Source organism: Hyperoodon ampullatus (assembly GCF_949752795.1).
Source record: "Hyperoodon ampullatus genome assembly, chromosome: 19".
NCBI classification, from domain to species: domain Eukaryota; kingdom Metazoa; phylum Chordata; class Mammalia; order Artiodactyla; family Ziphiidae; genus Hyperoodon; species Hyperoodon ampullatus.
Window position 1 is genome coordinate 9,117,864 of NC_136932.1, and position 13,919 is coordinate 9,131,782.

Sequence of the window (13,919 nt, forward strand, 5' to 3'; positions counted from 1 at the left end):
GGACCAGAAGCCTGGGACAGGCTTAAGATCATGCCGAGACAGTGGGCTGAATTCAGAAGGTGGTGGGGCCAGTGCAGATTTCGCCTGCCACCAAGCCCACGGGAGCCAGAGCCCCTGGCAACGCCCCTTCTCTTCCCAGCCCCCAGCGGTTAGGAGGCGCCCGCACGCTGCGCAGCCAGTGTCCACTCTGCATGCTCCACGCAGCCCGGAGCGCCCTGGAGAAGCCCCGGGAGAAGGGGTGGGCACGTGCTGGAAGACATCTTTCAGAGAGGCATGTGAGAGCCGAGTAGAGTATGGGGCGCTCCAGGGCCTTGGGAGCGTTCTCCCAAGAGTGGACGGAGAACTGAGGGCATCTGTCAGGGATGGAGAAGGGTGGATGGGGCGGGAGGTGCCAAGGTCCAGCCCGGTGGCCTGAGCTCCGAGCCACCTCCTGATGGGGAGCCCTGGGCTGACGAAGGGCCGGAGCTCTCTCCCTCCGCATCGTCTCCTAGTCCAGGCCTCACCTTGCCTCCTCCCCCACTACGGGTCATCAGCCTCATCCCCCAGCCTTGGAACTCAGGGCTGCCCTGAAACTTGGGGGCTGAGGGCTGGAGGGGGACAAGACTCTAGGTTCTCTTGGCGCACGCCCACAGCGGCCCAAAGCGCCAGCAAATCCTCCCTTGTGTTCGGGGTTGGGACTCGCCCTTTGGGCAAAAGACCTCTGGCGCCCCCTACTGCCAGCTCAGCTTCAACGACCCCAATCCCTCCTCTCTGCTGCCGACCCTGACCCACGGGGCCGGAACATATCGAGGGCCAGTTTCAGTGGCAGGAAGTGATGAGGAGCCCCGTCAGGACACAGGTCTGGCTTGTGATGTTTACCTGGACTCCAGCAGCTTCCTAATTGGTCTCCCTCCCTCCCTCCTCCACCCACAGCTGGGAGAATCTCTTTAAAACATATCTGTGGAATATTACTCCGTGATAACAAGTAATGAACTATCCGTACTCGCAATGACTTAAATGGCTCTTAAGCACATTATGCTGAGTGCAAAAAGCCAACCTCAAAAGGTTACATGCTTTTTTTTTTTTTTTTTTTTTTTTGCGGTACGCAGGCCTCTCACTGTTGTGGCCTCTCCCGCTGCGGAGCACAGGCTCCGGACGCGCAGGCTCGGCGGCCATGGCTCACGGGCTCAGCTGCTCTGCGGTATGTGGGATCCTCCCGGACCGGGGTACGAACCCGTGTCCCCTGCATCGGCAGGCGGACTCTCAACCACTGCGCCACCAGGGAAGCCCCAAGGTTACATACTTTATGATTCCATTATATAACATTCTTGAAATGACACAATGATAGAGATGGAGAACTGACAAGACTGCCAGGCCTTAAGGAAAGAGAGGGAGGGTGTGGCTATAAAAGGGCAGCAGAAGGGATTTCTTTTAAGGTGATGGAACAGTTCTGTATCTTGATTGTGGTGGTGGTTATATGACTCTATACATGTAATAAAATGTCATAGAATTAAACACAAAGACATACAAAAAAATAAGTGCATGCCCAAAATGGTGAAATTGAGTGAGGTCTGTAGTCTAGTTGTGTCTAATGTCAATCACTTTTCTGGTTTTCATAACACTACAGTTATGTAAGTTGTCACCACTGGGGGAAGCTAGGTGATGGGTACACGGGTCCTCTTGGTACTATTCATGTGACTTCCTGTGAGTCAATAATTCTTTCAAAATAAAAAGCTTATGAAAAGAAAAAAAAGCATACCTGGCCATATCACCTAGCTTTTTTTTTTTTTTTTTTTAAATACATTTATTTATTTATTTATTTATTTTTGACTGTGTTGGGTCTTTGTTGCTGCGCGCGGGTTTTCTCAAGTTGTGGCGAGCAGGGACTACTCTTCGTTGTGGTGTGCGGGCTTCTCATTGCGGTGGCTTCTTTTGTTGCAGAGCATGGGCTCTAGGCACACGGGCTTCAGTAGTTGTGGTGCACGGGGCTTAGTTGCTCCGCGGCATGTGGGATCTTCCCAGATCAGGGCTCGAACCCGTGTCCCCTGCATTGGCAGGTGGATTCTTAACCACTGTGCCACCAGGGAAGCCTCCACCTACCTGTTTATCTTGTGGCACCTGGTGGGCCACATAGGATGAAGTTCATGGAAGGAAAAGTGCCAACTCCTTTAGTATACCAAGCCCTCCTCCGAGGCTGGCAACAGAAAAAGAATATTCCCTCTTGGAGGGCACAGGGGGCTGGACCTCACAGCCCCGATTCTACCTGGGGGGACTCGCTTGTTAATCCCAATGCATCCCCTCCTGTACTGGCCTGAGGGCATGCTCTTCCACCTCTGATGCTCTGGTTGCCAAGTGGACAAAGTACGCTTCCCTTAACACTGCTGGGCCTCAGTTTTGTTTGTTTGTTTGTTTTATTGTATTTCTCTTAAAAAATTTTTTTTAGCAATCATGTAAAGTTTTAAATCAGGAAATAAACTTTTTTAACTTAAAAAATTTTAAGACACATCAAGCTTCCTATCTAGATATAGTCATGTATGAAAATCGTATCTTAGCACTTTTCTATATCACTTTTATAAACGGGATCATTTCAATGGCTGTGTTCCTCTATGAGTTAGAAGGCTAATTAAGCATTGAAAGGCAAGTTTTTCACCAGCTAAATATTTAGTCTTATTTCAGTAAGACATTTCATGTAGACATAAAATTTCACAAAACTACAGCTTGGGAGTGGTATAGCTATCTATTGACAGAAGCTACTTACATGTGTAACACAATACTAAACCTTTATGAAAATGTTTCTGCAGGTACGCTGGTGTCCTCCTGGGTATCACAAATACATCTGTGGGGATCAGTCTTGGATAAAAGTCTGCTCTGGAGCTCCGGGAAACAAAAGCTGAAAGAAATTATGTTTTCAGACAATGCAAAGTAAGCTTTTAAGCTTCCACGATGTTGGGTGAGGCATTATAATGAGCTAGTTGGTCCCCATTTTTTAAAGTGCAGCAAAGGATAACCAGAATGAATTTTCAAGATTTCTTATTCACTTTTCCCTTAAAATGAAACTGGCGAATGGTAGTCAGTGCTTGCCTATTGTTAGCTTTACCCCGCAAAATGTTGATGAATGAATGAATAAATAATTTTTACTCTTAAAAAAAAAAGAAAGAAAAGAAGAGGAAGAGATGAGCTCTCTCTCTCCCCCCATGCCGTGTGAGGTCACAGCAAGAAGGCAGCCATCTGCAAGCCAGGAAGAGAGCCCTCACCACAACCCCACTCTGCTGCCACACTGATCTCAGACTTCCAGTGTCCAGAACTGTGAGAAGTAATTTCTGTTGTTGAAGCTACCCAGTCTATGTTATTTTGTTATAGAAGCCCATGCTGACTAAGACAGTATTTCCCATAAAAACTCACACCTGAATGTTCACAACAGCATTATAACAGCCCCAAAGTGGAAGTAATCCAAACGTCCATCAATTAGTGAATGGATAAAAAAATGTGGCATATCCATACAGTGGAATGCGATTTGGCCGTAAGAGTGAATGATGTACCTCCATGGACTACATGGATGAACCTGGAAGACATGTAGCCCTTAGCCTAGCGGGGAAGTGAAGGCTATGAAAGCACAATTACATTACAGCGAGGCAAGTATAATGAGGGAGAGAGTCACGTGTGAGAGATGTGAGGAGGGGTGTGGGGGCAGGTGTGAGCTGAGGCTGAGAGGAGAAGGAGGAATTAGCCAGGAGAAAGGGAGGAAGACAGGGGACTGTGGGCCCAAAGGCATGCAGGCAAGGAACATTCTGGAGTGTGCTGGGAGCTATAGGCATGGGCTCAGCTGGTGTGCGAGAGGTGGGAGGCATGGCTGGGGAGGGCCTCAGAGGCCGCACACCAGAGTGCCATGTTCAGATGGCTGCTAAGTGGACGATGGAACTGGAAGTGGAGGAGTCCATCCGGATGAGAGGCTGAGCAGGGGTGCGAGAGGCAGATGCAGGAAATCCTTAGGGGGTAGAAGACAGGGACTTGGAGGCTGACTGGATACGGAGGGGAAGGAGCCTTGGGGGCATGGATGTTCTGTGCCCTGAAATAGTGGGAGGGGCTGGCTTCAGTTTTGTTTTAGGCAGGTTGCACTTGGGGTGCCTGGCAGCCACCCGTGCAGGTGAACATTTGCACTTGGAACTCGGAAGCGAGCGGTTCAGACTGGTGACAGAGATCTGAGTGATGCACATGCAGGCTTGATGACAGTCCCCAGAGTGGAACGGATGAGAGCCATCAGGGAGGGTGGAGAGGAGAGAGCAGTGGGCCGGGGCATCACCATTTACAGGCTGGGCAAAGACCCATGTTGCTGTGAGCAAAGGACGGCTTGTCTAGGAGGATGACAGGCAGTTCACGAGTCCACTCACATGAGGGCTGGGCGTGTCCATGGGACTTAGCAAACAGGTGGACACCGGAAGCCTTTTCTAGGGCAGTGTCAGGGCAGATGCCTGGCTGTCGGAGGACCTGAGGTATCTGCTGGGAGGGGGACAGAGGCTTGGGGAGAGGCCGCCCTGTGACAGCCCTTATCAACTATGTCACTTATTTTTGTCTATCCCCCAACCAGATGGCACTCCAAGAGGGCAGATACTCTTTCTATATATATGAGTATATATATACTCTATGTATCTTTGTGTCTCCAGACAAAATCCAATTCACCCCAAACGTATTCACTGTGCACCCGCAGTGCTCACCATGCACTGTGCTCGCAGTTGAGGGTTTATGGCTGAGCTCAACCTTCTGGTGGGGCTCACTGTAGGTGCTCAGACTGTGCATGAAGCTCTGGGCAGGCTCTGCTGCCAACCTGCCGTGTGACCTCAGGTGAGTTACAGCTCGTCTCTCCAGGAGTTTACTCTTTGGCAGTAGGTGATTTCTGAAGCTCCTCCTGGGGATGGTATGTGATGATTCTGGGACTTCCGTGCCTGCAGTTGCCCACATTACTTGCTGCCCACCAAGCTCTTGGCAGGGTCAAAAGCTTGGGGTGGGGTGGGGAGCTGACATTTCCCAAGGCCTTCCTGCCCAAGGATCCTCCTGCCACTGTCCTGCCACAGGTCCCCATTCATCGTGGTCCACAAGGCCCTGTGCACTCTGCCCCCTGTCAGCCTCTCCAGCATCACCTCCCACCCAGGCCTGCTGGCTTTGTGGGCTCCAGTCACGATGGTCTTCTCTCAGATTTTGTTCTCCCCACAAGTCTTCCTGCCTCAGAGCCTTTGCACATGCTGTTCCCTCTGACTAGACACCTTTCCCTTAATTCCTCACCTTGTTGACTCCTCCTCATTCTTTAGTGCTTGGCTCAAATGTGGCTTCAGCAGAGACATCTTGGCCCCCTGGGGGACAGTCACACCCCAGTGACACACCTTCAGAGCACCCTGTGCTTTTCTCAGCTTCCGTACCAACATGGCTAACCAAGTAGTTGGGTGTTTAATATCCGTCCAGTTCCGCCCTTAGACCTGTGACAGGGGTCTCTGCCCTGCCATGGGTCCCACTTTAGCTCTGGACCTTCTCTGTCTGTGCCTCTCCCCCCAGGATGAGGAATCTTTGGCACCCCCTTGGAGCCCAGGCCCATCCCTTTAGACCATGCTCCTGACCCTTGGGACCCCAGGCCCATTCCCTCAGAGGGTGGACCATGTGGGGTGACCAAGGGGCAGCAGATTGCACTGCTGTGTTCACCTGTGTGCACCTCCCCTTGGGCCAGGATGCTCTGAGGGTGGGAAGATATGGTGGGTGTGGCTGAGAGCAGAGCCAGCTCTTCTCATGCCAGCCATCTGGGCATGGAATTTGGAAGAGTCAAAGAAGTTTATGTCAGAACCTGGCCTTTGGGGATCCCCTGGCGGTCCAGTGGTTAGGACTCCTTGCTTTCACTGCCGAGGGTGCAGGTTCGATCCCTGGTTGGGGCACTAAGCTCCCACAAGCCGCATGGCAAGGCAAAACAAAAAAACAAAAAAAAACCCTGGCCTCCCAGGTCATTATGAAAGATATTTGTCAAAGGAGGAGAATAGAACACATTTTATTGAACACTTGTTAGCTTGATTTATAGCTTTACATATGTTGACGTATGGTATGAGGCCTCCACGTGTACTCTTGCCCCAGCCCCTCTGGCATTAGGGGTGGGCTTCGGTCAGCCCTGCCCGCCGAACCATAAGCTCCACCAGGGAGGCAATGTGCGGTACCCCTGCCCCAGAGCATAGTGCCTGGCACAGAGGAGCAGATAATAAATATTGGCTGTGAGAAACAAATGAGATAATCCAAGTAAAATGCTTGGTATGGTGCAAATGTCAATAAATATTAGCTATTATTGTTTGAACACATGAATGGGTAGCTGGGGCAGGGGGCTGAGACCCATATACTGAGGTGGTTTGTGTGCAAGAAGGGAAGGGGGGCTGATGACCGCAGCGTTCACGCTTCCTCTTCTGAGGATGTGCCCTCCTTCCCCCTACCCATCAGGCCTCTCTCCCAGCTCTTCACGGCAAGGTGGGCACCAGGGAGGCCTACCTGACGGCCAAGGCACTGAGAGAGGCTAGGAGTTCCTGCCAGTGCTATTTCCCCTCCCCGAAGAGAAGAACACCTGGGACAGATTCCCTCTTTGCCTGCAGGGACCTCCCCAGGCCCAGACAGAACCCACTCAGCTTAGTTTCCCTGCTTTACCATAAGGCCATGCTGGGGTTGAGGGGTAGCTGAAAGGATTGATTTCACCCTCACAGGAGGCTGTGCTCTGGTGTGAGAGGAGCCTGAGCTGGGGAGTCAGATCACCCACCAGACGCTGAACAAGGCACTTTGCCTTTGTACGCCTCAGTTTCCTCATCTGTAAGACGGGATTACTAGTAGAAATGGTGCATGTCAAGTGGCAGGTGCAGGGTACACAGTTAGGGACCAGGAAGAACCCTTGCGCAGAGCACAAGTGGATCAGGGAGGGCAGAGGCCCAGAACCCCCACAGGAAAGTCAATGAAGAGGGTCTACAGCCAGCCAGTGATTGGGCCTGGCAGGAGCTTCAGCCCAGAGGCCTGGGGAAAGGCAGCTTCAGCTGCCCGTTGGAGGCCCGGCTCAGTCCTGTTTCCGCAGCAGGGAGGTTGTCGATTGCTGCTTCATGATGGGCACAGTGCCATGCACGGGGCCAGGGACCCACAGGGTCTCCCTGAAGGCCTCCACCAGGTGCAGGCCTGACGAAGCCAGGAAGCCCTTCGGCCAAATTCCTCCTCGCAACAGCGGCCTTCCCAGAAAACTCTCCCCCCACCCCTCATTCTCGCACACGCACAGTAGCTGGCGCTGTGATAAAGAACAGAGCCCAATTAACCCGCAAACAGGCCAAATCAGAGGGGAAAAAAAAAAAAAAAAAAAAAATCACATTTTGCGAACTGCCCACCAGGGGTCACCATACCCTCAGAACCGAGAGGTGCAGAACTCGCACCGGCCTGCGGACTGGTGGGAGGCGGAGGGTCTCAGAGATAGAGTCCAGCCGCGTGGCTTCCAGCCGCCCCGCTTCTATGCAGGACCACTGTCGCCGCCCCCACTCCCAGGTCCGCAGCGCCAGCAGCGGGGGGTAGGGGTGCGGGCCCGCGGTCAGTGCGGCGGGAAGACATCTGCGCACTGCTGCAGGATGAGCTCCACCACCTGGTTCTGGAACACCATGGTCATGGGCATGCTGGTTTCCTCTGTCTCGGGCCGCAGCAGCGTGGGCCCGAACACTATGGCCACGCTCTGCACGGACATGCGGTTCTGTTCTCCGTGCTCGATCACCCTGCGGTGGGGGTGGGGTGGAATCAGGGCCCAGAGCTGGGGGGAGGCGTGCGGGGGAGGGTCCTATCAGGCCCGCCTCCCCATTCCCGTGCGGCTCCCCGGCGCACCTGCACAGGTGCTGGAAGAGCAGCCGCAGCGTGTCGTGGTTGGGGGCGGGCAGCGTGCGCACCAGGTTCCGAACACAGCGGCTGCGCTGGGCCTGGTCCTGCAGCTCTGGGCAGGGGAAGGGTCAGAGGCGGAGAGAGGAGAGGGAGGGAAACAGAGAGGCTGACTTCCAGTATTTTGCGGGGGCGGTCCCAGCCAGACGGGTGCCTGAGGCAGCCCAGCCCCACCCCTACCCCATCCGCCCCACCTCCCCCAGGCGCTCACTGATGGCCGCGATGAACTGGGGGAAGTGCGAGAAGGGGAAGAGGGGCTCGGGCAGCTCTCGAAAGAAGAGCTTCAGGGCGCCGGTGATTACGTGGACGTCCTCCCAGCGTCCGTCGTCCAGGTCCAGACGTTCATCTGCGGAAAGGGGGGAGGGGAGAAAGAGGAGGTCAGCATCCCTTTGCGCCCTCGGACCTGGGGCAGGGACAGGGGACGGGCCTCACCGTGGTCCACCTTATAGCGCAGCTTCTGGATGGTGGCCAGGTTTCCACTGATGCGGTATAGACCGTCGATGTCCAGCCCTGGAGCGGAGGGAGGCGCTGACAGCGGGTTCGGTGGGATGGCCCTAAAGCCCCTGCTATGATTCCTGCTCAGGAACTCCCGTTCTTTCCCCCTCGACCCTGCGCTCCCCGGGGGTTCCGTCTGGGGCCCTGGAAGGAGGCCTTCAGGCTCCCGGAATGCCAGGCCCGGCCGGCCGGCGCGCGTACATACCCCGGGCCTCGACGGTGCGGATGCACTGCTGCACGAAGCGCGGCACCTGGCTCTTCTCGCGCTCACACAGCACGGCCAGCGCGCAGCCGAACACCTGGTCTGGGGGAAAGGCTCGTCAGCGTCGCCTCGCCCCTGCGCCACCGGCGCCCAGCTCTCCGGGTCCCTCCTGTACCTCTGATGTAGCCCTTCTCCCGCAGCGACTGCAGCGTGGGCCGCTTCAGCAGGAACTTGCGGAGCTTTTGCCGGACCTTGCTCAGGTCGCTCTCCAGACCTCCGGGCCCCGGGGTGGGCACGGCTGCCCAACGGGAATGGGAATGCGAGGGCTGGGTCAGTCGGTGGCGCCGGGGTTGGCCCAGAAGCCCTAGCCCGGTCGTCACCACCCCGCCTCCCCCACCCTGCTCAAAAGGATGCCCACCACCCCCTCCACCAGCCTCACCCCCAAGCACACCTGCACCAGGCCGTGCCTCATCCTCCCGCCAGCTTCCTAGGCGCTCGCTCGACCCAAAGTCCACGGTGCTGCTCTCACTTTCCTCCTCGGGGGGCAGGTCTGCGGACTAGAATCACACAGCCTCAGACAGGCAGAGCCTTGGGCCAGCCGCGGGTCCTTCTGGGATGGGGTGAGAGACCCGAAGTGCCCTCCCAGCAGGCCTGGACTGGAGACCCCCAGGCAGGGAGTTTGCTGTTTCCTTATCCAGGTCAACCCCCTTCACCTCCACCAGAGAACCCCAGAACGCTCACCCCCCTTGGCTGCATGGAGCCCTCCAGGTGTTGGAGACAGTCACCCTGTTCTCCCCCACCTTTTCTTACCCTGACTACCCCTACCGACCTCCCAGTTCCTGGTCCACCTTCCCCATAATTTTCCTTAGCTCCTCTGTACACACTCCAGTAGGTCAGTATTCCTCAATATGTGGCTCCCAGTTCGAGCTTGCAGTTTGAGCTGGGGCCAGAGCGCTGCCAACGACCTCACCGGCATCGCCTCCCTGGATCTGGATTCCTACCTCTATTAATACAGCCAAGCAGGGCACCCAGTGTGGCCTGGTCCCTTAATAGGGCCTTAAGGATCAAAAAGCCTCAGGTAGTTTCCAGGTGAAGAGCTGTCAGAGCGGGCCTGCCCCATCTCTACTTATGCAATTGATATATTGAACTTAAAAGACAATGCTAGACTCATCAATTCAATCCTTTTAAATTCTGTCTTCTGGTTTCGGCCTGTCTTTCCAGCCTGAGGCTGTTTAGCAGAGTATTTACTTTTCTCTTGCCTCAGTGTGGGATGGGACACTCCTCTAGGATAGGCCCACCTGGAGAGTCCTCCTGTGCGGCCAACCCCAGAGGCTGGATTCACTTCCTTAAGAAAGGCTAATTTCTTCAGCAGCCCATCTGCATCTGCAGAGAGGGCTACTTACCCACCGGTGCCATGGAGCTCCCAGTGCCCGAGTGGAGGGTCCCACCCACAGTGGACACAGCTGCCCTGCATAATGGCTGCCCATCCCCTCCCCACCAGCCTTGGCGGACCCCAGCTCTGCCTACCAGCTCCTGGATGCCCTGGGCGATGGCCTGATGCCAGGTGCTGATGATGGCCTCCGAGTCATGCTGGATCAGGTACTCTGAGCCATCTCTGCTCCGCAGCTGGTGGGACACAAATCACTCAGTCATCTCTGGTTTGCTGGGTCTGTCCCAGGGGGGATACAGAGGTAGAGGTGATGTGTTCCTGTCCCCAGGAGCTCAGAGCCTAATAGACCAAGGGCCTCACCCCAAGCCAAGGTATTTCACCTCATTAAAGTGGTAGGTGACAGCATCTCCGTGTTACAGATGGGCAAACTGAGGCACAGTGCGTGTAAGCAACTTCCTCGTGGACACATAGCTAGTGAATGAAGGAGCAAGGATCTGAGTGCAGAAGATCTGCACATCTGTCAACGGTCTGGTGTGCATTTCCCTGCCCCATCCTGTCTCTGCATGAGCCACAGAACACGGCAGGCCTACCCAGAGCACAGGCCAGCAAAAAAGTCAATGAAAGAAACTCCCGGTGGGAGACCCCAAAGCCACTATTTTATACTATTGAGGAGCAAGCAGATATTAACAGCCTGGGCTATTTTTCAGCTGACTGCTGTTTCCCTAACAAAGTCTACAAAGAACAAGGCAACTTGGATGGATCTCTCCTCAACCTCTGGCTCTGAGACCCAAGCATTCAAGGTTGATGGGAATGGTTGGTTGCCACAGCTTTGGGTCAAATGAGAGTCAGAGCCAGCAAAAACTGTCTCAGACAACACGGTACAAACTTCCAGAATCAGAGAGGGCTGTATTTGGCTGTCTACCTATTTAACTCAGACTTGAATGCTACTTAAAATGCTTTCCAAGACAAAACCAAACAAACCTGCAAGTTCTATCCCATCCCCCTCCCCGCAAAGACTAGAGAAGCTTCAGGGGGCACACCTCGTGTGTGCCCACACATAGCACAACCTCGTGCTAACCTAAAGTGACAGGAGCCCTGTCTGTTATCCCAGAGAATGGCCTAACAATGCCTCTAAAACAATAGCCATTATTTTCGGCAGCTGTCTCAAAACATAATCAGTTCATATTTGAGTTTCATACAGAAGGTACACCTGTCTAGTTACATATCAATATACTGCTCAAGACATTCATTCTGTTGACTGCACAGGCACGCCGAGCTCAAACCAGCCATTCTCAGGGGACTGTTACTGAAGTTTTCTGTGACTCTGGGGTGACTAGAAAGACCGGCCATCCTCAATAATATAGAATTTGGGGCGGTCTCTTGACAAAAATCCAAAGTCACCTACAGGTCACCCCTGAGTGGAGGAAGGATGGCTGCCAGCCAGTGGGAAGCAGGGGCCTCCAGGATTTCCATTCAAGACTGTCAGCCTTCCCATCGGCTTGAGGAGCTCTCAAGAGCACCATCTGCCTTCCAGTCCTTGCCAGAAAAGACAACTCAGAAGCGTCTCCTCTGAAACTTTCATCAAAAGCCCGGTCAGAGAAGTGACATTCAGAGAGCCCTGTTTGAAGGATGTCCCTCCAGATCAGGAAGGAACATACCCAGCAAATATGAGGTCCCTCCTCAATCTGACGTCCATGGCAGACATTGCTAGTCGATTACAGCGCTAAGCCTGGAGAAGGCTCCAGACCTACTGATCAGAGTGGCTCATGAGACAAAACAGGTTTCCAGCTCTGCTCTGTGGATACTCTGGTTCTAGAACCGAATGAAGCTGGGTGAATTATCATTAAATGACACACTCAAGCTCCTTGCAGAATTGCTTTTTCTGAGCTGAGATGGAAGGTCATGCTTTTTGGGCTTTCATCAGATGTTAGCTGAACCAGCCCAAGAGTCCCTTTACTAAACTCGAACGGAGCTGCACACTAGAAACTGATTTCCCTCAAAATCTAGGAAGGTTTCCCCCCGCCCCAATAATAAGAGCCATGTAACTGATTGCTGTTCTCTTTTCACTCTGGCGACCAGGAAACCTGGAGGTGATTTTTTTCAGCAACGACAACTTTAGTACCTGTACATCATCCTAATCCCTCTTCACACTGCCCTCTTCCTCTAACTTGTTTTGTGGGTCCTGGTCTTCAGTGGCTTTTACCAGCTCACCATATGCATTTTTATTGTGAGCTGCCTCAGAACATTTGGGGACTGAGGTGAGGGTAAGAGTAGTTTAAAAACAAGACAACACATGGACAGTGAAGGGAAACACAACAGTGAAGATGGTGAAGACAACACATGGACGGTGGCCTGGGAGGGTCTTGCCTGGGCCCCACCTGGCCTCTCTCTTCCTGCTGCAGAGCCTGAGAAACGTGTCCACTACCCTAGTTTATTCACTGCCAGTTGGAAGCTGGGCTCTTACCAGCTAGAGCAGGTGTCCCAGCGTACCAGAGTAAGTAGCTGGGGACCCAGAGCCTCCTGTCTGTCTCAGGCCAAAGCAGCTGGGATGAGGACTGCGCTTCTAGGCATGACAGTTTCATTTCCCAAGGACCAAGGACTCCAGTGAACTCCACTCCTGGAGAGGGAGCTGCAGAATCTGTGATGCCAGGAAACACTGTGGACGGATCCCCAGGGTGGAGGCAGTTTTGGTTCTGACCCCCGAGAATTCCAGCCCTAACTCCCCAGGTCCACCTTCTTGGGGCTTGCTTAGTGAGGGTCCCTAGCCATCAGTAAGCCCCTTCTCCTCCTCCCCCACCCCACCACTCACCTCCAGCACATTCTTCTTGCTGGATTTGTCTTTGGGGGCCCAGGCGAGAGAGGCCCCCTTCAGCTCCACCGTGTACTCGGGGATGGAGAGCTTGGAAGGCTGCCTCTGTGGGAAAGGGAAGAAGCGTTGGAGGGAGCATGGTTACAGCGCACCCTCGGCTCAGCTTGGGCCCGTCACAGCGTCCTGGCTCCAATCTACCAGGCTCCCTTGGCTTCAGGGACAAAATGGGGTCACAGCTCTGGGGGCAGGGGGCCCAAGGGTTCCTGGACCCCAGAGATCCTGGTACTTCCTAACCATGGAGCCTGCAGGCTGGCTGGTTGTTTGCTACCTGCCCACCTAGGAGAGGAAAGGAGCAAGGAGTGCAGCCCCGTCTCTGCGAGCGGGTGTGTCCAGTCCCCAGCCTCCCTGCCCACCAGGCTGGAGCTGTCCATCCTCAAGGACTGGTCCCCAGGCCCAAGGTGGCTGGAAGTGCTTGTCCTGGAGTGACCTGCTCTCATCACCCACTGCCAAGGCCCAGCTCCCTTGACACTCATATTCCATGGTCTCAGACCTAGCCTTTGGCAAGGCTGATGAGGGGAAGACCCACAGGAGTCAGGAGCAGATGGGGTGGCCCCTGCTGGGCGCCTGGGCCTTACCAGGCCACCTGCAGTCGAGGTCTTCGAGTCCTTGAAGAATGTCAGGATGCCGCCCTCCAGCACTGTCCAGGAGGCACTCCAGTTCTTCTTCCTAGGCGGGGCGGTGGTGGCAGGGCGTGGGTTCGGTCCTGGGCTGAGGCCCCCCTCCCACTCCCAGGAGCAGGGCGCAGAGTTTAAGAACACAGCTTGGGGCACCCAACCGTAAGGGGTGGACTCCCAGCGCTAACACCTGGTAGCCAAGGGACCTGGGGCAAGTCACTTCCTCAGTGCCTCAGGGTCCTCACAGGACCTCATAAAGTCGCTATGAGGGTTAACAAGAGCCTGGCATACGGGAAGTGCTCAGTAAACGTCATCGTTAAGGCCCCCCCGTGGAGTCTGGGGGCAGACGGGTTCTCACCGGAGCCGCTTTCCTTTGTCCACCGTCTTGGTTCGATGGAGCACGCCTGCCTTGTCCAGGGTCTTGATCTTAGAGAAAGAAGGGGAAGGAGGAGGCAGTTA

The 13,919-nt window shown here is 54.5% G+C and overlaps 1 protein-coding gene across 6 annotated transcripts in view; it reads right to left on the reverse strand.

The window, feature by feature from the left end:
* Nucleotides 1–7,555: 7,555 nt before the first annotated feature.
* ARHGAP27 (Rho GTPase activating protein 27) overlaps nt 7,556–13,919 on the reverse strand; it is a gene marked incomplete at both ends in the record, with an annotated part of 28,702 nt that continues 22,338 nt past the window's right edge. For 2 of the 6 annotated variants that reach the window (XM_079725989.1, XM_079725992.1), the window contains 11 exons: nt 7,556–7,733; nt 7,840–7,945; nt 8,102–8,236; nt 8,323–8,400; nt 8,591–8,689; nt 8,763–8,885; nt 9,039–9,144; nt 10,115–10,213; nt 12,787–12,891; nt 13,422–13,512; nt 13,819–13,886. In XM_079725989.1, the coding sequence (XP_079582115.1) occupies nt 7,556–7,733; nt 7,840–7,945; nt 8,102–8,236; nt 8,323–8,400; nt 8,591–8,689; nt 8,763–8,885; nt 9,039–9,144; nt 10,115–10,213; nt 12,787–12,891; nt 13,422–13,512; nt 13,819–13,886 (1,188 nt within the window). Of the gene's footprint in view, nt 7,734–7,839; nt 7,946–8,101; nt 8,237–8,322; nt 8,401–8,590; nt 8,690–8,762; nt 8,914–9,026; nt 9,145–10,099; nt 10,214–12,786; nt 12,892–13,421; nt 13,513–13,818; nt 13,887–13,919 lie in introns of all 6 variants that reach the window. The other 4 variants (XM_079725990.1, XM_079725988.1, XM_079725991.1 and 1 more) reach the window with 4 other exon arrangements.